General features: G+C 48.5%; 1 protein-coding gene across 2 annotated transcripts in view; it reads right to left on the bottom strand.

Annotated features, from left to right (window-relative positions):
• Nucleotides 1-23,521, bottom strand: part of atcaya (ATCAY kinesin light chain interacting caytaxin a) — a 109,701-nt gene that overhangs the window by 8,962 nt on the left and 77,218 nt on the right. For both annotated transcript variants that reach the window (XM_070859905.1, XM_070859904.1), the window contains exons 5-8: nucleotides 15,275-15,460; nucleotides 13,969-14,071; nucleotides 10,976-11,107; nucleotides 23-109 (exon numbers count right to left, since the gene is read on the bottom strand). In XM_070859905.1, coding sequence (XP_070716006.1) covers nucleotides 23-109; nucleotides 10,976-11,107; nucleotides 13,969-14,071; nucleotides 15,275-15,460 — 508 coding nt within the window. The remainder of the gene's footprint in view (nucleotides 1-22; nucleotides 110-10,975; nucleotides 11,108-13,968; nucleotides 14,072-15,274; nucleotides 15,461-23,521) is intronic.

Below are 23,521 nucleotides of genomic sequence, written 5' to 3'. Positions count from 1 at the left end.
TATCATCGTTATAACTAGTTACCTAATGAACGGCCTGGAGATTGCCAGCACGGTCCTAATGAACCACGACGGGTGAACAATTATTAACGACTTCAGGTTCTTCCGTAGCCTGTAGGCGGGAAACAGCAAACTTGTCATCAGTAGTTGAATTTCACAAAAGATCCCAAAGGTAAGTAGAGATGAGAAGGGCCAGTTGTCCCATCGAGCTCAATCGTCCATAGAAAGCTTTGCCCTCACATCACAGCATCTAACTGCCTCTTAAATTACTCCGTGGTTTGAGTAAGCAAACAAAGTAGCTAATCTTCACACAGCAAGATCCCACAAACAGGACTGAAATGAACTTAGTTCATCTGCTTTATAATGTTGGTTGAACGATGAATGTCTCCCAGGAGATAGAGAACATCAGATGCCCACCTTTATATAGTACTGGGATCTTTTATCTCCACCGGAACGGACAGATAGGGCCTTGGTTTCAGGTATCACTTGAAAGACGGCATCTCTGATAATGCTGCACTCCCTTAGTATTGCACTGAAGTGTCGGCCTAGATGACGTGCTCTAGTCCTGGAGCAAGGAAAAAACCACAACCTTCTGGCCCAGGAAATGAGCGACTGAGCCAAACTATACAGTTGCTGGAGAGCAAACAGAGGGTGTCCCCTCAGTACAGATTCACACGAGGCATGTAGTGAAGTCAAGGTCACTCTGGACCTGCACCTTTATTTCACAGCTCTGGAATGCTGCACTTGCCTGAGACCTGTCCTTATATACCTGTCTCTTGCAAGTGCACCCCTGGTGGTAAGGTATGCTGGTGGTTACAGGTCATATATTATTACAGTCATGTATAGCATGTTAGGATACAGTTATATATAATAATGTAAGATACATGACATCACCCTCCCCCAAAGTCGTATTGTCTTTATAGGTTCAGTCTCTCAGGTGGTCTATGCTCGCGCGTGGAGCGTCGGAGTTGTGGTTCAGTTGTTTGCCTTGGTGTCTGTTTTTCTTTGGGTGTGGTTGCTGGTATCTCGCCTGGGCTGTCTGTTTCGATTGGTGTGATTGTTGTTAACTCGCCTGGGCTGTCTGTTGGGATTGCCCTTTCCTCAGGTTGTTCCCTCTGTCTGTCCACCAGGTGTGGTGCGAGTTCCACATTGTAGTCTGCCTCTGGTTCCGCAGTGTTGTTGGTAAATCTGCTTTTGACTTGGTCTACATGCCTCCGGTAGGTTTTGCCATTGTCCATTTGTACTACCAGTAGCCTGTTTCCTTCCTTGCCCGTTACTGTCCCTACAAGCCATTGGGACTCCTGCCATAGTTTAGTACAAACACTTTGTCCCCTATCTCATTCCATTTCCCCCTCGAATTTCTGTCATGGTACTCAGTCAGCTTACGGCGCTTTGCCTCAACAATTTTGTGCATGTCTGTGAGGATTACTGAGAGCCTTGTATTTAAAGTCCTTTTCATCAACAGTTACACGGGGGGATCCAGTCAGTGAGTGCGGACGAGATCTGTATGCCAGCAGCAGTCGCGACAGGCGACCCTGCAGCGTGGAACCTTGGATTTTAAGCATGCCTTGTTTAATGATTTGCACTGCTCTCTCCGCCTGGCCATTGGAGGCCGGCTTGAACGGTGCCGTCTTGACGTGATTTATGCCGTGGTCAATTATAAAATCTTGGAATTCTGCGCTGGTGAAGCACGGACCATTGTCACTGACCAATATGTCAGGGATTCCGTGCGTTGCAAACATGGTTGCGAGGCTCTCCACAGTGGTGGAGGTTGTGCTCGAGTTTAAAATGGTGCATTCGATCCACTTTGAAAATGCATCTACAACTACGAGGAACATTTTGCCCATGAATGGGCCCGCATAGTCTACGTGCACTCGCGACCACGGTTTGGTAGGCCAGGGCCAGGGGCTCAGTGGAACCTCCCTGGGGGCATTGCTGAGTTGGGCACAAATGGTGCACCTTCGGACGCAGAGCTCCAAGTCCGCGTCAATACCAGGCCACCAGACGTGGGATCTGGCTATGGCCTTCATGGGAACGATCCCCGGGTGCTCGCGGTGGAGCTCCCGAACAAATGCCTCTCTGCCTCGCAGAGGCAGGACTACTCAGCTGCCCCACATCAGGCAGTGTGCTTGTAGTGATAGCTCATGCATGCACCTGTGAAAGGGTTTTATTTCCTCGGGGCAGGCATCGCGAGCCTCTGCCCAGTCACTGGTTAGGACACATCTTTTTACCAAGGATAACGTGGGGTCACTGGCCGTCCAGGCTCTGATTTGACGAGCCATCATGGGCGAACCTGTGGACTCAAAGGCATTGATTGCCATGACTATCTCACAGTCCTGTTCGTCAGACCCTTCCGTGGTCGCCAGGGGTAGCCTGCTGAGCGCGTCGGCACAGTTGTCTGTGCCTGGTCTGTGCCTTATGGTATAGTCGTAGGATGCCAGCATGAGTGCCCACCGTTGAATTCGCGCCGAGGCATTGGCGTTTATTGCCTTGCTCTCGGATAGGAGGGACTTGAGGGGCTTGTGGTCGGTTTCTAACGCAAACTTGGCCCCGAAAAGGTATTGGTGCATCTTTTTGACACCGTACACGCACGCGAGCGCCTCCTTCTCTACCATTCCGTACCCACGCTCCGCCCGCGAAGGTGACCTGGAGGCATAAGCTATGGGTTGTAATTTGCCCGCACTATTGACATGTTGCAAAACGCACCCGACCCCATACGCTGACACATCGCATGTGAGAACTAGCTTTTTACCTGGGTCAAAGAAAGTCAAAACACTGTTGGAACACAGAAGGTTGCGTGCCTTATTGAAGGCGCGTTCCTGGGCGTCCCCCCAAAACCAATCGCACCCCTTCCTGAGTAGCACGTGGAGAGGCTCCAGCAGCATGCTTAAGTTCTGCATAAAGTTCCCAAAGTAATTGAGTAGCCCGAGAAAGACGCGCAGTTCTGAGACATTCCGGGGCCTGGGTGCCAGGCGAATTGCTTCTGTTTTGGATTCTGTTGGGTGGATTCCATCAGCGGCAATCCTTCTGCCCAAAAATTCAACCTCGGGTGCGAGAAACAGGCACTTGGATTTCTTGACTCGTAGGCCTACCCGATCCAATCGCTTTAGTACTTCCTCCAAATTACGGAGACGGCAGTCGGTGTCCCTGCCCGTGATAAGTATGTCATCTTGAAATACAACCGTCTCCGGGATGGACTTGAGTAGACTCTCCATGTTGCGCTGGAATATGGCAGCTGCCGACCTGATGCCGCATGGGCATCGATTGTACATGAAAAGGCCTCGATGTGTGTTGATGGTGGTGAGTAGCTTGGATTCCTCAGTCAATTCTTGCGTCATATACGCAGATGTGAGGTCTAATTTTGAGAAAAGTTTACCTTCAGCCAATGTGGCAAATAAGTCCTCCGCTCTGGGCAGCAGGTACTGGTCCTGTAGGGAGACTCTGTTTATGGTAGATTTGTAGTCCCCACAGATTCGTACGGATCCATCAGGCTTCATGACTGGGACGATGGGACTTGCCCAGTCGCTAAATTCCACAGGTGATATAATGCCATCCCGCAGAAGCCTGTCTGGTTCGTGTTCAATCTTTTCCCTCATCACATAGGGTACAGCTCTGGCCTTGTGATGGACTGGCCTAGCATCCTGTGTGATGTTGATTTTGACTTTGGCCCTTTGAAAGTGCCCACACCTGGCTGAAAGAGATGTTCAAATCGCTTTATAACTGTTGAGCAGGAGGTCCGTTCCTCTAATGACATGGCATGGACATCATTCCATTTCCAGTTTAGTTTTGCCAGCCAGCTTCTCCCCAGCAGTGCTGGGGGGGTCTCCGGGGACAATCCACAGGGGAAGTCGGTTCACTGTCCCTTTGTGTGTGACAGAGAGCATGGTGCTGCCGAGGACTGGTACGATTTCTTTGGTATAGGTCCTTAGCGTGGTGTCGACCCTTGTGAGTTTTGGTCTGTCTCTTTTATGCGGCCACAGTTGTTCAAATTGTTGAGCGCCCATGAGAGATTGACTCGCTCCCATATCCAGCTCCATGTTGACAGATATCCCGTTGAGTAGGACCCTCATCATTATAGGAGGCGTCCTGTTGTAGGAGCAGCGGCCATTTATTGTGTTGACCCGCTGTACACTGGTGTCCCGGGTACTGTCCCCACCATCTTCTGGTCCGCTTTCCGACCCATCTGATTCGTATACCAGCTGAGCTGCCGTTTTTTTGCACATGCGGGCCAAATGCCCTGTATATTCACAATTTCTGCAAACAGCCTGCTGAAATCGACATCCCCTTGATGAGTGCCCACCCCCACACCTCCAGCACAGACCTGTTCCATTGTTCAAAGAGTTCCCAAAGAATGAGCTGCATCTGGCTGATCTCTCTTGTGCTTCTCTCAGTTTGTAGTTGATTGCTCGCATTGTGGGTTGATGAGGTGTGAACGGCCGTTCCTGTGGCCCTTGATGGCTTCTGGCGCCATTGCCTGCTGTCGAGAGCCTGTTCTGCCGGTTTTTTCTGTGTGTGGGGGCAGCAGCTTGATGGCTTCTGCCTGCTGTTGAGAGCCTGTTCTCCCAGTTTTGTCTGTGTGTGGGGGTAGCAGCTTGTTTAGTGCTGTGAACTTCTTGTTCCGATATTTCGTTAGTTGTCATACCTGCATTGTAAATCAACCTCGTTTCTTCTTCCCCTACCAAGAATGTCTGTGCAACCAGTGCTGCTGCCGCTAAGGTCAGGTTCTTGGTCTCTATGAGCTTTCGGAATATGCCTGCGTGGCCTATTCCTTCAATGAAAAAGTCTCTCAGCATTTCTCTCCTCAGTTCATCGGAGAACTCACATAAACTAGCCAACCTCCGAAGTTCCGCCATGAAGTCGGGTATGCTCTGGCCCACACAGCGTCTGTAGTTGTAGAACCTGTGTCTGGCCATGTGTAGGCTGCTCGCTGGCTTCAGGTGGTCTCTTACCAGTGTGCTCAATTCTTCAAACGACTTGCTTGCTGGTTTCTCGGGTGCCAACAGATCCTTCATTAAAGCGTATGTTTTCGAGCCACAGCTGGTCAAGAGATGGGCTCTTCTCTTGTCTGCCTTATCGTCGCCTAACCAGTCTTTGGTTACAAAGCTTTGCTGGAGCCTTTCTATAAAGTCCTCCCAATTGTCTCCCGCATTGTACTTTTCATCTGATCCGTTGTTTGCCATTCTGTGGATTCTGTAATTCCGTAACCCGTCGCCACTGTAAAGTCCTGTCCCCTCAGTACAGATTCACAAGAGGCATGTAGTGAAGTCAAGGTCACTCTGGACCTGCACCTTTATTTCACAGCTCTGGAATGCTGCACTTGCCTGAGACCTGTCCTTATATACCTGTCTCTTGCAAGTGCACCCCTGGTGGTAAGGTATGCTGGTGGTTACAGGTCATATATTATTATAGTCATGTATAGCATGTTAGGATACAGTTAAATATAATAATGTAAGATACATGACAGAGGGGAGGAAACAACATTGAATCCCAGCTTAGGCCACAGCCCACAGCTGGACAAGGCATGAGTGGTGACCAGACGGTAGCTGAAGCAGCACGCCTGCTGAGCACCACAAGTGAAGGGGAGGTGAGATGCAAATGCTCACAGTCTGTGTTGTAAATACTGCTGACTTGAACGGACCTGTGATAGAGCCACACACAGCTCCAGCTTTAGTGAATCCGATTGTTTGTTTTCGATAAATAACTCAGCTTGTAAACAAACTCACGACACACAAATGTTAAACACTATACACAATTTGTGTACAATTTGTTCCATCGCTGGGTCTGTTTGTGACTGTAGTAATTGTGGGACAGATATAGCTTAATAAAGGCCTGTTAGGAAGCAATAACAGAAGTAAACTTCTGATTGTCTTGGCAGCTCAGTTACACCGATCAGTGCAGACTGGTTACAGTAATCATAGTAATCAGTGCGTCTGGTTATAGTAATCATTGCGTCTGGTTATAGTAATCACAGTAATCAGTGCAGTCTGGTTATAGTAATCACAGTAATCAGTGCATCTGGTTATAGTAATCAGTGCATCTGGTTATACTAATCAGTGAAGTCTGGTTATAGTAATCAGTGCGTCTTGTTATAGTAATTACAGTAATCAGTGCAGTCTGGTTAAAGTAATCAGTGCAGTCTGGTTATAGTAATCATATTAATCAGTGCAGTCTGGTTATAGTAATCACAGTAATCAGTGCAGTCTGGTTATAATAATCGCAGTAATCAGTGCGTCTGGTTCCAGTAATCAGTACATCTGGTTATAGTAATCAGTGCAGTCTGGTTATAGTAGTCAGTGCATCTGGTTATAGTAATCACAGTAATCAGTGCATCTGGTTATAGTAATCACAGTAATCAGTGCATCTGGTTATAGTAATCAGTGAAGTCTGGTTATAGTAATCAGTGCGTCTTGTTATAGTAATCAGAGTAATCAGTGCAGTCTGGTTAAAGTAATCAGTGCTTCTGGTTATAGTAATCACAGTAATCAGTGCAGTCTGGTTATAGTATCATATTAATCAGTGCAGTCTGGTTATAGTAATCACAGTAATCAGTGCAGTCTGGTTATAATAATCGCAGTAATCAGTGCATCTGGTTACAGTAATCAGTACATCTGGTTATAGTAATCAGTGCAGTCTGGTTATAGTAATCACAGTAATCAGTGCAGTCTGGTTATAGTAATCAGTGCGTCTGGTTATAGTAATCACAGTAATCAATGCAGTCTGGTTATAGTAATCAGTGCAGTCTGGTTATAGTAATCAGTGCATCTGGTTATAGTGATCACAGTAATCAGTGCAGTCTGGTTATAGTAATCAGTGCAGTCTGGTTATAGTAATCACAGTAATCAGTGCAGTCTGGTTATAGTAATCAGTGCGTCTGGTTATAGTAATCACAGTAATCAATGCAGTCTGGTTATAGTATTCAGTGCAGTCTGGTTATAGTAATCAGTGAAGTCTGGTTATAGTAATCAGTGCATCTTGTTATAGTAATCAGAGTAATCAGTGCAGTCTGGTTAAAGTAATCAGTGCTTCTGGTTATAGTAATCAGAGTAATCAGCGCAGTCTGGTTAAAGTAATCAGTGCTTCTGGTTATAGTAATCACAGTAATCAGTGCGTCTGGTTATAATAATCAGTGCGTCTGGTTATAGTAATCAGTGCGTCTTGTTATAGTAATCAGAGTAATCAGTGCAGTCTGGTTAAAGTAATCAGTGATTCTGGTTATAGTAATCAGAGTAATCAGCGCAGTCTTGTTATAGTAATCATATTAATCAGTGCAGTCTGGTTATAATAATCGCAGTAATCAGTGCGTCTGGTTACAGTAATCAGTACATCTGGTTATAGTAATCAGTGCAGTCTGGTTATAGTAATCAGTGCATCTGGTTATAGTAATCACAGTAATCAGTGCAGTCTAGTTATAGTAATCAGTGCATCTGGTTATAGTAATCACAGTAATCAGTGCAGTCTGGTTATAGTAATCAGTGCATCTGGTTATAGTAATCACAGTAATCAGTGCAGTCTGGTTATAGTAATCAGTGTGTCTGGTTATAGTAATCACAGTAATCAGTGCAGTCTGCTTATAGTAATCAGTGCAGCTGGTTATAGTAATCACAGTAATCAGTGCAGTCTGCTTATAGTAATCAGTGCGTCTGGTTATAGTAATCACAGTAATCAGTGCAGTCTGGTTATAGTAATCAGTGCATCTGGTTATAGTAATCACAGTAATCAGTGCAGTCTGGTTATAGTAATCACAGTAATCAGTGCAGTCTGGTTATAGTAATCAGTGCGTCTGGTTATAGTAATCACAGTAATCAGTGCAGTCTGGTTATAGTAATCAGTGCATCTGGTTATAGTAATCACAGTAATCAGTGCAGTCTGGTTATAGTAATCAGTGCAGTCTGGTTATAGTAATCACAGTAATCAGTGCAGTCTGGTTATAGTAATCAGTGCGTCTGGTTATAGTAATCACAGTAATCAGTGCAGTCTGGTTATAGTAATCAGTGCATCTGGTTATAGTAATCAGTGCAGTCTGGTTATAGTAATCGCAGTAATCTGGTTATAGTAATCACAGTAATCAGTGCAGACTGGTTATAGTAATCAGTGCATCTGGTTATAGTAACCACAGTAATCAGTGCGTCTTGTTATAGTAATCACAGTAATCAGTGCAGTTTGGTTATAGTAATCAGTGCATCTGGTTATAGTAATCACAGTAATCAGTGCAGTCTGGTTATAGTAATCAGTGCATCTGGTTATAGTAATCACAGTAATCAGCGCAGACTGGTTATAGTAATCAGTGCATCTGGTTATAGTAACCACAGTATTCAGTGCGTCTGGTTATGGTAATCAGTGCAGTCTGGTTATAGTAATCACAGTAATCAGTGCAGTCTGGTTATAGTAATCAGTGCGTCTGTTTATAGTAATCACAGTAATCAGTGCAGTCTGGTTATAGTAATCAGTGCGTCTGTTTATAGTAATCACAGTAATCAGTGCGGTCTGGTTATAGTAATCAGTGCAGTCTGGTTATAGTAATCGCAGTAATCAGTGCATCTGGTTATAGTAATCAGTGCGTCTGTTTATAGTAATCACAGTAATCAGTGCGGTCTGGTTATAGTAATCAGTGCAGTCTGGTTATAGTAATCGCAGTAATCAGTGCATCTGGTTATAGTAATCACAGTAATCAGTGCGTCTGGTTATAGTAATCACAGTAATCAGTGCAGTCTGGTTATAGGGTTATAGTAATAACAGTAATCAGTGCGTCTGGTTATAGAAATCGCAGTAATCAGTGCATCTGGTTATAGTAATCACAATAATCAGTGCATCTGGTTATAATAATCAGATCCTCCTGGGTGATTCTAATGCCAGGGTTGGCAAAGACACAGCCCTCTGGGGAGGCGTGATTGGCAGAGAGGGGGTAGGGAAAGCCAATTCCAGCGGTAACCTACTCCTGAAAAAATGTCTAGAACATGAACTCCTCATCACCAACACCCTGTTCCGCCAGAGGGACAAATACAAGGCATCGTGGCAACACCCTCGCTCCAAACACTGGCACCTGCTTGACTATGTCATCGTCCGAGCTAGGGATCGCAAGGATGTGCGCATCACCCGCGCCATGACAGGAGCTAACGACTGCTGGATGGACCACCACATTATCTGATCCATCATCAACATTAACATTGCCCCAAAGCAGAGGGGACAGCAGAAGCAGTTCCGCAAAAAAGTTAATGTCAGGACACTTAGAGACCCAGCTTAGAGAGCCCTGTACAGCCAATGCCCCACAGCCAATCTGGTGTGCCTTGATGACCCTGAGATGCTGAATCCCCATAGCGCTTGGTCTGCCCTCCAGCCGTCTATAACCAGTGCCTGTCTAGAGATACTTAGTCCCTCAACCAGAAAGCATCAGGACTGGTTTGATGAAAATGATCAGGAGCTCGAAGAACTAATAGATCGCAAGTGCAAAGCAACAGCTCAACTCGGGAGCTTCAAAACAACATTACAGATGGCTCAAGGTTCAGGTCCAACAAAAAACCCGGGACCTAAAGAACAGGTGGTGGATGGAGAAAGCACAGGAGATACAACAACTGGCCGACAGCCACATATGCGAGGATTCTTCACTGCAGTCAAGGCTGCCTACAGTCCAAACTCCCAAGGCCCCACCCCACTGCTGGCCAAGAACGGGGAAACACTCATCAAGGACACCGAGGCAGTCAGGGCCCGATGGACGGAGCACTTTGAAGATCTCCTCAATCAAGACTCTGCCTTTGACTCGAGTGTTCTCGACTCCATCCCGCAGCATGCCACCCGCCACCAACTCAGTGAAACTCCAACGTCACACGAGGTAGGCAAAGCCATAAAACAACTTAAGAATAACAAGGCTACGGGTGCGGATGGAATCCCTGCTGAGGCGCTAAAATATGGTGGAGAGGTGCTGTTGGCGCTGATACATGACCTCATCGCTCTCATCTGGAGGGAGGAGAGCATGCCGGGAGATCTGAGATGCAGTGATTGTGACCATTTTTTAAAAGGGGGACAAGTCCGACTGCGGCAACTACAGGGGAATCTCACTGCTTTCTAGTTACTGTCTGGTTACAGTAATCAGTGCGTCTGGTTATAGTAATCAGTGCTGTCTGGTTACAGTAATCAGTGCGATTGGTTATTGTAATCAGTGTGTCTGGTTATAGTAGTCAGTGCAGTCTGGTTACAGTAATCAGTGCGATTGGTTATTGTAATCAGTGTGTCTGGTTATAGTAGTCAGTGCAGTCTGGTTACAGTGATCTGTGCGTCTGGTTATTGTAGTCAGTGCAGTTTAGTTGCAGTGATCACTTTAGTGGCGGGCAGTTCCGCATTCTGGGAAGCCATGTGAATGGATAATTAATTGCATTCGTATTGATAATTGCATTTGTAATTAATCAACCAGAACTGTTAAGTAACATAAGGATGACTCAATGAAGGTACTGCTGAGCCGTGATACCACTCACTCGGCTCATGGAACAGGTTGTATAGCACGGGGAACATATCAATTTAACTATACACAGTTAAATTCAAATAAATGCAGCTAAATGTAAACATACATGGCTAAATTTAAAGAACATTACCAGAAGAAACAAAATTGGACATCGCTCAAAGAGCAAGGCCCTGATTTTCATAGAAAATGAATTGAATTGCAAAGTTCAATCCTCATCAGCAATAACAATCCCAGCATTTCATGTAATCAATGTGAATGTGACTCATTCAGTCACTGTAGAACACTGGCCCTGACAATGATTAATTGAAGATTACAGAGGAGGTGGCAAGTGAATTGAAGTAGTAAGCTCAGAGGAAAGGAGCACCTGGAAATGGTGGAGGGGAGGAGAGACACTCCGCAACCTGTACGATCCTAGTTTGATACAGGGTTTAACCAGATTTAGAAGAGAACAGTAATAAACTGAAGGATCTGAACTACCCTGCTGTATGTCAAGCTTCCACACTTGGTCTGCTAATCTGCACCTACCTCCTGTCTATCATCTGGTAACACTTCTTCAGCCAGCCTAGGCCTGGCATCCTCCTGCGAGGCGTGGCCCCGTTTAGATACACGATCATGTAGTCTTCAGCAACCAGTAGCTCCAAGATGCTGATCACGTACCTAAGAGACAGGAAAAGAAACAACAGCATTCGACCAGGTGGCAGTGACACAGAGAGAATCCAAGGGGCAGAAATTTGCATGTTATGCGACTGCCGTTAGCGCCTCTGGGTGGCGCTAACGGGGCGCAAACCATTTCTCGCTGGGAGAGTGGGGGGAGGGGGGATGGCGTTACTGGCTCCCATGAAATTGTGCAGGAGTTAGCGGAGGTACAAAACTGGTCGCGTCCCCCGGGCCACTGCACCACATCGCCGTGCGCGGCGACCCCTTTTCACACCGTGGCGGTAATTGGCCAGCACCCTGTGAGGTGATGTCAGTGCCAGCCTCATGGGTCGCGAATCGGGCCACACTCCGCTCTCAGGGTGAAAGTTAAAGGGGAGGTTCGCGGCACCATTTCGTGTTGTCCTCCGATGTACCGGTCCGGCCTCCATGTGATTTTCTTTGTAGGGTCCGTGCCGCGATGGTGCAGCCCAGCACTCTGCTTTGGTACCAGGCTGCGGTCACGGCACCCCGCATCCCGGGGGCCCAGTGGAGGCCCCTGAAACCCACAGCGTGCCCTACCCTTTAACGGAAGGGGAGGGCCTTGTGATCGTGTCAGCGTTATGCGGAGACTGCATCACGTTCCGACTTGTACGCGCCTTGCGCCCCAAAGCCACCCCCAAGAGGAAGTGGAGCATCCGACATTGTGCTCCACTTCCTCTCGGGGGCGGTAACCCCAATTTAGGTCGCGGGGCGGGACTTTTCCACCGGGCACAAGATGTCCCACCTTGTGATGTTTGCCGCCCCAAATGGGGCGATACACAATTTCGCCTCCTTCGTATTTAAACTTTGGTTTCAATTTTCCCTGGCTGATATCTGGTTCTGCAGACCCTCTGTCAGCTTGCTCAAGTGTCAATTCTTCGCGTGTAAGTCTAAAACGTGCGTGATGGCAGGCTATTCGATTGGCTGGGGGGGGCATCACAGCAGAGCCCACCGCAGTCCTTATTTCTCTCCCTCTCTCTCACACACACGCACAATAGTGATCAGGGGCCGGCTGATTCCCCCTCCCCACCCCTCCCCCGTCTTCTTTTTAATTTTTGTGCTCATCAAAGTGAATGATGTTAATCCTGGGGAATGGAAATCTTCAGGACTCAGTGTTGACATCAAGACGCAGAATAAAGTTCCTGGCCCAACAATGTGCCTCAGGCCCCAATCATCAGCCATCTTGTGGTCGCTCCGTGTGAGAGCGCCAATTAGCACTGAATTCAGGTCAGTTTTGTACTGTAGGCACATGGCCACTAGGAACTGCATTGAAGCTACCCAAACTTGCACAGCACTATTACAGAAGAGGAGATTTTTTATCCAATTCCCTGGGTTGGATTTTAACCTAACTTTCCTGGATGAAAGGGCCATGTCCCATCCTCTGCACCACCCAGTTCCTGTTCCTCTCAAACCCACAACGCTGAACCGCATTTATCCAGCCTTACTGCTCACCCCCTCACAGTAGTTAATATAGGAAACATTCATTACAAAAGATGAGCATCCGTGAACAAATCAGTGAGACCCTAAGGAGCTGTTACTGGTAATTAATGTTCAATGTTCAACCTGCGTGATACAGCTGCAGCAGTGAGTCACCCACATGCAGCGAGCTTAAATCAGCAGGAGCCTCCTCTGATTGGTCAATGGGAAATACTGAGCAAAAGGGACAACCGTTCAGCTGCCCCTGCTGCTTTCAAACATTCTTCTTGGCCACCAAACCAAACCTCCTGCCAGCCTTCCTCCATCCTAGCCCTGAACCCACATCTTTCTTCAGTTTCTCTCCCATCTCCCCTCATGCCCGAACCAAGCCCCACAATCTGGAATTCTCTTTCTAAACCCCTCCACCTCTCCACCTTTGACACTCCTTTAAGACTCTCCTTAAACCCTAACTTTTTGGCCAAATTTCTGATCACTCCTCATAGTATCTCCACCTTTGACTCAGCCTCCATTTTTTTTGATCACTGCTCTGTGAAGAGCTTTGGAATTTGTTCTGCGTTAAAGGCGTTATATGACTGTATGTTATTATTGTTGAAGGCCCCAGATTGATCCCTGATCTGGGTTGAATCAGCAGATCTCATCGGGGCAGCAGTAAAGACGTTACAATTGGCTTCCGTGGCCATGAGGGGAGGGTAGCAAAACATCAGCCAGGGTTTCTGCTCCTGATTACTATCCAGTGATCCTGCTGGAAAGTCCGTGTGTAGATGTACGGTGGAGTCAGGGGCCTGGATCTGACACCCACTGTCTGGGCAAAACCCAACATTGTCTGGACAGGAGAGAAGAAATCTAAATTGAGTTCTTGTACGGATCCATGATGCTGAGCTAATCCATAAAAGTAACAAGCGAGGAAAATAGAACACAAGGAGAAGCTTGTTGTTTTATGTCACCCTTCCCTTGCCTCCAACCGTTTTGTCTCTTGATATTTTATTGATAGAACTATGGTCAGTGCTCATCTGAGCTTTCCTCTCTTGTTCCTTCTAAACTCCAAATACTCCATCCTACACACGCTTTCTTCTCCCTGAATCGTCACTGCCTCCTACTCTAGATTATTCTTTTCTGGTGTCTCAAAGCTATGGAGCTCACTTACTATACCCTTCACTACAGGCTTCTGAAACCCAAGCTTGCCGTCACCTTGCTTTATTTCACCTTCTCTCCTGGGTGTTGCCCTGCACTGTGGGCCTTGGACCTTGACCTTTCACCTGTGTTTATCAATGTTAAAAAATGATACACAACTGAATTAAAGGAGTGAACCAGTTACTGCTCCCCAACCTTGACATCTGGAGGATCATTCGGAAGCTCTTGGCTCTAAGAGGGAGGGACGGCGAATAAGAACGGTATCGGGCACTTACAGGAAGAGGTTTTCCATGATGTATGTATAGTCTGCACACCCGCTGTCAGGCAAGTAGCACGCAGCAAATACAATGATCGCATTCAGTCCTTCACCATAATAACCTATTAGAAAGAGAAACATATTAACTCTGGGTGACGCAACACAGCTGCAAACAGCAGGGGTTAAAGAATAGTGAATGCTGTAGTTCCGACTGGCACAACTGGCTGGAAAAGGTTACCGGAGGTAGACCTGTTTACACTGGAGCTGAGAGGGGACAGAATCCAGGTCTTGAGAATGAAGAGAGGCAAAGTTGGAAAGTTGTATAGATGGAAATAGGCTATTTGTCTGGCACCGTGAGCACAGGACTAGAAGACACAGGTTTGATATTTTCAATGAGAGTAGAACAAACAATCTCCCTTCCACAGATTAGTGTATGTGGCAGAGAATCTCACTAAAAACAGTTGAGCTAACTAAAAGAGAACTGGGTAAATATCTGGTTGGGAATGGGACCGGAGCTAATAGGAACAGGTACAGACTGACATAAATAAATATTCCCAGTGCCACAACTGTGGAAACTGAGTGGGTGGGAGGGGCGGTGGAGGGGGGGGGAGGGGAGAGGGGGAGAGGGGAGGGGGGGAACTATTGTCTTTGGAGGGCACAGTCCAGAGTTGAATAATGAAGATTGGAGGATGGATGAATATTCTTGGAGCCCTTGCTTGAATATCTTTCGGGATCAGAGAGTTTTTGTACAAATCATTTCCTCGGGAAATTAAATGGTTGGTTAGAGTACGTAATAAGGTAGATTGTACATGGGAAGATGTGGAAGGACATTGAATGGGTGTTGTAGAGTCCACAGACTGTACATGGGCTGTGGACAGAATGAGTGATGGTCTGAATGGCCTTTTCTCATTCTGTTCTTTATGTTCCGAAACCTTTCTGATTTTAAGATGTTGCCCTCTTTCTGTGGTTGAGGTAGCTCTCAATCTACATGTGCTCTCATTTCCCTCCCTACCCTTTAGTGGCTTACCTCTCCCAGCCAAGACTCCAGCATCACAGTGCGGGACCTTGCTTCAGCATGCCATAATGCAAAGCATCAGAGTACCACTATAGTGTGCCACCAGATTACCCATCTGACAGGTTCACTTTAAATCCTTCATTTCTAATTCTGTGCACCCAAGGGGCGATGGGAAATAACTGGGACCTCGTGACATCCTTTTGAAAATTGCAAATCCTATTTTGGCAGAAAACACATTTACGATATCAGCCATTCTTCGTCATTCTCTTACAAGAAATGAAAACGCCCCTCACTCTTCATCAATCCCTACCTCCATGGGTCACCACTCTCATATACGGCCTGATGATTTTCATGTCAATCCTGTGCTCCTGCTCTCCAATGATGATTGTCCTCCACAGCCTCCCGTTGGTAGCTTCCCCATCTTCACCTGCACAGTCTTCAAAAGAGCCCCCTTTTGCACTGGGAGAGTTTTTAGCACTTGCAACTGGAGTATCATCTGGAAGACAGGTGTAGAATTTACCAATATTTCACAAAGATTCCTTGTACCTTTCCCCTGCAGAGGAGAAGAATCCCTTTTTGGACTTTTAAAATGGAAGGACAAACTTCAGGACACAAATGAGTTTAAAGGACAGACGAGGCCTGCAGGGGATAAAAGGGAATGCATTCATGGAGACCCCCCCCAGTGTTTGGACTCATAGGAAAGGGAATTTAATTTGGAACTCGATGAACATTTTGGTATCCTAGCAAAAACTCTGAGGAAGATACCAAAGAGCTTTACAAGTTTAAGATCTCTAAAGGAACATGTTGGAAGAGATTGTCAGAACAGAGGGTGGGACTTCACTCAGGAATTGGGTATTGGAGCTAATTCAATTTGTCTGGGAGAATGAGTCAATCGATAACTAACAAGAACTGTGAGGCATAAAAATTCGCTCCCTAGGACATAAACACATCAAGAGCTATCAGACTAATCACCGGAGACCATTATTGGCATGCATGTGCAAATAGGCCTATAGAAATCACGGGCCCAGCCAAACAGCCCAAGAGTTTAAACACTGCTTCAACAATGCCAACCGGTGATTTTCCACACTACCACATCATAATTAAATTACTGCGAAATGAGCCCGCCAAATTCTGACAAAAAAGAGAGCTCAAAACTAATGAGCAGCTCCCTTGAAACAAAGAGCTGGGCCAGATTTGACGGGAGATAAGGAAGCCTTTTTGGGGTATATCTATTCCCAGTTTTACAAGGGAAGAAAAAACAAGCAGCAGGAGGTGGGGAGTGAAGAAATGGAGCAGTGGAGAAAACTACAAGAAACCATCAAGGACCGACCAAGCACGCCGACAGCAAGAGGCCCACGAAACGGAAGGTTGTCAGCAACCAAATTGACAACCCAGGCCACCACAACCAGTGAAACGACCAATCGAAACCAACTCAGCAAAAACCGAAGAATCGACATTTATTTTATTTCCACTCTACAATCTACTTCTGAACGACCAGCGGATGAGAAATTACCTAAAAGGACTAACTAAAACTATTCTTAACCAAAAAAAGTGATTAATTACCCCATACATCCAAAACGCAACTTACCGCATCAGCGGGCTCACCCCAACTGAAGACTACGCAGTCCGAAGTCCTCTCCTCCGTCCGGGATACGGCTCGCCTAGAAGGCAAAGTGCAGCGAACCCCGAAACCGCGATTCACCGGCAACTGTCAAAAGGGATTGGTGAGCATAGCCCCTGAACCCCCAGAGCTATAACTTAGTTAGTTTGGGGAATTGGGAGGGGGAGGCTGGAATAACTTGTGTAAATGTATCTGCATTCTCCTCTTTACCCCATTTAGAGTTTAAGCTGTATTCTTTTCCCCACAGGCTGTATTTTGACAATTTATTCAATGTGTTGTACCCCTCAGTGTGTATTGGTATCACTATTCTGTGTATGTTATTAAAGGTGTGCCTTTTACTTCTTTTTAAACACAATAAAGCCATACCTGCTTCCTACCTTGAAACCGATTGTCTGTCCAAGTCTGTCACAGTCCCTTCATAATTCCAGCGTCTAGACCCAAGGGTGTGGGAGCAATTCGAAACCGCTCATATAAGGTCAGAAGGAAAAGATGACCCCCTGAAAACCATCCCTTACAGATAATGGCGACCATGAAGGGACTCTGGGGCAAGAGACGTGATAAGAGAGAGACTGGTTTCAGGAAACGAAGCAAAATGGAAGAGGGGATTTCCTCGTATGTGTTTAAGACGGTAAATGTGGCTAAGGAGTGGGTACTCGATCTATTGTATGCTGAGCATCCAGAAGACACTGCAGCTCAATGGACTGAGAGCAAGGACCATAAAAGGTCGATAGAGAAGGCCATTTGGCTAGTTTGCCTTCAGCGACAGATCCGGCTTCTAGATGAGGAGAATGAGAAATTAAAGGGAGTATTGAGGCAGGCAGAAGAGAGGTCCAGTGCAAGGGTCACAGTCGGGGAAAGGCTGTGGACAGAGGTGGGACAGTTAAAGGAAAGTAGAGAGCTCACTAAAGAAAGGCACAAAACCCAACTGGACCTTTTACAGTTTCAGATTATTGAAGCCAAGAATAGCGAACTGGCGTTGCGGGAAGAGAATTCCTGCCTCGCCAAGCAAGCTAAAGGGTACGGGGAGAGAATGAGAGATATTCAGGTAGCCTATAAGGTAGCCATTTCCAGGGAATTTGAGGCAGGAGACCACGGCCCCTGCCAGCAGCAGATCCAAAGCTTGAACCTTGCTCTATCCCGGGCTAAAGGCATGGTGTGCCTGATAAACCCGGGTTTAGCCCAGGAACACCTGGTAGAGCAAGGAGAAACCCCTCAGTCACCGCCTGCAGCTCCCGGGAACGGCCCGGAGCAGCAGGGGTGTCAGCCAGAGTGCGGGGCAGGCAAGGATTGCGAACTACCAACACCAGCGGCCCCGAGTTTTAACTCGGCTTGGCAGCAGGGGGAAGCAGGCAAGCCAATACAAGAAGGGCCGGAACCAGGGCCAATGCACCCGGTCAGGCAGCAAATGTTTGGCCCGCCTGGTGCTGATGGGGCAGCAGGACCCCTAGAAAGCAACTTCGTAGTCCCCCATGACCCCCAAAAACTGAGGGCTATGATAGGCCACCTAAGTAAGTTCACCCAACAGGGGGATCCCTCGGTACACTTCCTGGAAGTGGAACACAAAGGGGATATTAACGGGTGCTATGATTCGGAGCAGGCTAAGCTGTTGCTCTTCTCGCTAGACACCAAGCTGTGCCATTCCCTCTCTGCAGACGGCAGAAAGGGGCGAAACATGTACGCTACGGTTAAGGAGGAGGTTCTAGAGGCCATGGGTATGAACGACGGGAGTCCTTTCTCTCGAGTGGAGAAGACAGTGCAGCTCTATGGGGAGACTTCACAGGCTTTCGCCGACAGGTTGTGGCCGGTCTACGAAAGGGCCTGTAGTGGGGTTCTTGACTGGGCCCACCTGGCCCCTAACGAGCTGGCTCACTGGCTCCGCAGCCTGGTGGCAAACAGTTTACCTGGAGTAAAGGCAAAAGCCAAGGTATGGTTCGATCCAAGAGATCCCAGAACCATCGAGGAGACAGTGGTCAGCCAGCTGACCCTGGCTTACCGGAACGGTAGAGGGACAGAGGAGCCCTCCTTTGAAGGGAAGGTCCATGAGATTAAACCCAGCCAAGGCAAGAGAGAGTGGCATCAGGATGGTGGGAACCCTCCCCACAAAGGGGGCGAGTGTTTTGGGTGTGGGAAAAGTGGGCACTGGAGGAAGGGCTGTAGGAACCCCTGGAAAGAGACTAAGGGAAAGGCCACTCCAGCCCCAGCCCGTAAGGCCGGGGCAAGAACACCCGACTCATATGAGACACTCGTAGCCGCCCTACAGACACTTATAAATGGACAGGGAGCAGTAGCTACCGCAACCGGTACAGTAGCCGGTACGGTAAAACCCTCTGCTCCAACCCACCCAGATGCATGACTAAAGCCAGCGCAGCCTATGTACCTGTGTTCCCTAGAGTACGATGCCTGGAAGAGATTGTGCATTACGATGGAGGTGGAGAAAGTGAAAGGGAGCTACCTGCTAGATACTGGTGCTTCCAGCACCCTTGTATATGCAGATAACCCAGCTACCTCACCTCTATTGAACGGGGTCCCGTACAGTCTAGTGGGGTTCACAGGCAATGAGCAAACTGGTTTGTTTTCTGTCCCACTCACTATTCAGTTAGGGACACTCAAAACCAAATGGAAGCAGAAGGGAAAAGGGATCCTGGGGGCTGATTTTATCATTGGTCACCAGATTCTAGTGGATCTCAGGAACCACTGTCTATGGGGAGCCATAGGGACAGGCAGGGAAAGTGAGGTGGCGGTGATCCCAGAAAAGGGGGCCAAGGGAACGTTGTATACCGTGAAGCCAAAAGAGGGTCATGACTTGGAATTACTGGTCAGTAACACCCCAGTGGAGTACCAGGCGTATGTACGGGCATACCTTGCAGCATTCGCCACCCACAAATATGACTGTGGTATGGTAATGGGAGTGGAAGTTAGTATAGAAGGGGACCCCATGACCCGACCACAAAAGCAATATAACTAACTTCCCCAGGGAGGCAGAGGCAGACCTGACAACGGCGCTGGGATCACTGGTAGAGCAAGGGATGTTAAGACCGATAGCTACCCATGTGAACTCTCCACTGTGGCCGGTTAAGAAACCGGACAACTCATGGAGGGCCACCGTGGACTATCGAGTACTAAATAAGAATATCCCTGCCTGTGCACCCACTGTAGCAGCCGTAGTGGATCTCATAGGGAGTATTCCAGCATCCACGACCACTTTCACGGTGCTGGACATTTCAAATGGGTTCTGGTCCATTCTTTTAAAACGGGAGGACCCGTACAAGTTCGCCTTTACCTTTAAGGACCAACAATACACGTGGAACTGTCTTCCCCAGGGCTTCCACAACAGCCCCAACATTTTTCACCAATGCATGGCGAACTGTTTAAAGGGCTTTAGCAGACCCCAGCAGTTGGTGCAGTATGTGGATGACCTGCTCCTGTTCACCGATCAGGGGGAGGAGCATGGCCCACTGCTGGCTGAGCTGCTGGAGCTGCTAAAAGAAGAAGGGTTTAAAGTAAACCCCAAGAAGGCACAGATCGGCCAGAAGGAAGTCAAATTCCTGGGGCTGACTGTGCGCGCTGGGGAAAGGGTCATAGACAAGGCTAGAAGGGAGGCAGTACAGGAGTTACCGGCCCCCAACACAGTGACAGGGGCAAGATCCTTTCTAGGACTCACCGGGTACTGCAGAGATTTTATTGAGGATTATGCAGCCACCGCAGCCCCTCTGCTCAGGCTCCTATACAAGGGTGTAGAGTGGGACTGGGATGAGGGTTACGAGGCAGCATTTAATCAGCTCAAGAAGGACTTGCAGACCACGCCAGCCTTAGAAGCGATAGATGAGGGAAAGGAGTTTTTCCTGGAGGTGGCAGCCAGTGGGGACAGCCTGAGCTCAGTGCTGCTTCAAGAGCGGCACGGCCAGCTGAGACCGGTGGTTTACTCCTCCAGGATCCTCACAGATGTGGAGAAGGGATACTCCAACTGTGAGAGACACCTCCTAGCCACACATTGGGCAGTGAAAAGATCCTTGATCTTCATGGGAGGGTCTCCTCTAATACTCCTAACCCACCACACAACTACTCAGATGCTCCTAGATGGGAGGATTAAGGACGGGACGGTGAGCATTGCTCGCTGGACCCTGCGGCTCTCAAAGATGGACCTCAGAGTAGAAGAGTCCCACGAGCCAAGGCTCGCAGCCAACCTAGTCTACCCAGGGAAAGCCCACAGGTGCTCCATAGAAGGGGTATGGGAGGTGAACATTGGCCTTTGGGCGGGGTTACACCCGACAGGCCGGGACATCTACGTGGACGGGTCCAGCACGGTATCTGCTGGCGAGTGACTCACAGGGTGCGGAGTCTATGACCCAAGAGCAGGTATTGCCCTGGCAATCAAGCTCCCCAGCACCATGAGCGCCCAGCATGCTGAACTGTCCGTCGTAATGTACGTGGTGACCCACCCCAAGGAATTCCCTACCCCATACACGATTTGCTCGGACAGTATGTTCACCTGCAATTCGTGTACGGCGTACCTGGCTATCTGGTCCCGTCGCGGATACACGTCCGCTGACGGGAGATCCCTGGCAATCAAGCCCCTGCTGGAGAAAATCATGACAACGGTGGGGGAAGAGGGAAAGGTCTACGTACATAAGGTGAAGGCCCATTCAAAAACCGAACCCCGTGCAGAGGGAAACCAACAGGCTGACAAACTGGCAAAAGAAGGTGCCAGCACGGGAAAGTTCTGGGACGCCTATGACACCGGCCGCATAGCAGCGGTCAAGAATAAGAACAGGGCAGCAGAGTGTACAGGGATAGCTTTGGCCCCAGACTTAAAAACAGTTCAGGCACAGGACCCGGTCCTGAAAGCTGTCCTGAGTTCGCTAGCTAGAGGAGAGAGAGTAGAAGGTCCGTACGGCACAGCAGCCATTACCGTTAAGGAAGGCATGCTGTTTAAAGAGGGACAATGGGTCGTGCCGCAACAGCACCTGAGGGAATTCCTAAAACTGGCCCATGAGGGTCCAGGAGCAGGACAGCCCGGGCCTGAGACCACCTGGCAACGGGTGGAACAGGCAGGATGGTGGCCAGGACTCAGGGAGGACATCCGCGAGTTCTGTGCGAACTGCCTGGTGTGTGCTGCGAACAACCCTGACCCCCAGAAAAGGAAGGTGTCCCTAGGACACGTCAGGAGGGTAGAGGGACCATGGCAGTCAATCCACATTGACTACATCGGCCCCTACCCACTGCCCAGGGAGGCTACAAATACTGCCTAGTCCTGGTGGACGTGTGCTCAAAATGGGTTGAAGCTTCCCCTGCCGAACAGCCACCGCACTAGGGACAGCTAAGATTCTAGTGAGGGAAGTGTTCTCCCAGTGGGGACTCCCACAGTATGTGGAATCGGACCAGGGGAGCCATTTCACTGGGCAGGTAATGCAGGCAACCCTTAAGGTGCTCGGCATTGAGGGGAAATGGCACGTTGCCCACAATCTACAGTCATCTGGTATTGTGGAGCATTTAAACTGCACCATTAAAGAAAGGCTGCGGAAGGAGACGGAAGACTCACCCCAAAAGTGGGTGGAGGTCTTACCGTTGGTCCTAATGGGGATCTGAGCCAGCCAGTCAAAGAACACTGGGTATTCCCTATACGAGCTCATGACTAGCCGGATCATGCGGACCCCCACCCATGTCCTACCCCGGTGCTCACAGAAGGTCAGCTCAGAGAGGTGAACCGGGACCGGTTTGTCAGGAACCTGTTTGAACACCTCAAACAGATTCACTGGCAGGGTGCTAGTAACATGGGAAGACAGCATCGGAGTAACCGATTGCTGCTAGAACCCAACAAACACCATGAATGGGAGATAGGGGACCAGGTCATGCTGAGGAACTATGCTCAGGTAGGGGTTTTTGAAGCATTATATATGGGGCCATACAGCATTGTCGACAAGGCAAGCCTGATGGTCTATGCCATAAAGCTGCCCCGCCGTACTAAGTGGTTGCACATCAACCAGTACAACTCAGGGTCAGCCAAGCACAGAGGGCAGCCAGGAGGGGTGAACCGTCCTCAGGACGGGGACCCTCCGTTGGCTGCCCCCCGACGGTGGAGGGCCCACAGGGAATATGGCAGGCTCAGAAACCGTGCTTATAGGGGTGGTGAATTGCACTACTGGAGGGGCTACCCACCCATCGTTTGGGATTCGGACGCACCCCCAATAACCGAAGCCCTGAGAAGGACCCTCTGTACACCACGGCCAAAGATACCATGGTCACCGGCATCTGAGCCTCAGCGATTCTACCCTAGGAGAAGGGCAGCCCGACAGGAAAGGCCAAAGGTCAGAAGTACAGAGGTCGCTCAGAGTAGGGACCCCCAGCCAGCCGCCTCCAGCAGTGAGGGACTCACAGGAGCAGTAGCAACGAGCTGTTCCAGAGACAAGGGTCTCCAGCTCACTGGCTGCGGGGAAACCCTAGCATCCAGGCGGCTATCAGGCCGCACAAGGCATGGGCCTGACAGTGATTAATCAGGCCACCCGGAGACGGGTGGCGGTTGTACATAGCTCTAATTTTTAGTTTAAGGCAGTTGATTGCACCGTTTTACATTTTAAGTTTAGTTTAGAATTAAGGTTAATGTTGCAGTAATGTTTAATTGATTGTTTTTGTAAAGTCCTGTCCCTGCAGTACAGACTCACACGAGGCACATGTTGAAGTCAAGGTCACTCAGGACCTGCACCTTTATTACACAGCACTCGAATGCCACACTTGCCTGAGACCTGTCTTTATATACCTGTGTGGGACAGGTATCCAGTGTCTCCTGCAAGTGCACCCCTGGTGGTAAGGTATGCTGGTGGTTACAGGTCATATCTAGTTACAGTCAAGTATAGCATGGTAAGATACTGTTGTGTACAGTAGTGTGAGATACATGACATCACCCTCCCCCAAGGTCTTATTGTCGTTATAGGTTTAGTC

The sequence above is a fragment of the Pristiophorus japonicus genome, chromosome 18 (genome assembly GCF_044704955.1).
Source record: "Pristiophorus japonicus isolate sPriJap1 chromosome 18, sPriJap1.hap1, whole genome shotgun sequence".
Taxonomy (NCBI): domain Eukaryota; kingdom Metazoa; phylum Chordata; class Chondrichthyes; family Pristiophoridae; genus Pristiophorus; species Pristiophorus japonicus.
The sequence above is the reverse complement of the archived record's forward strand: the minus strand, read 5'-3'. Positions and strand labels throughout refer to the sequence as shown.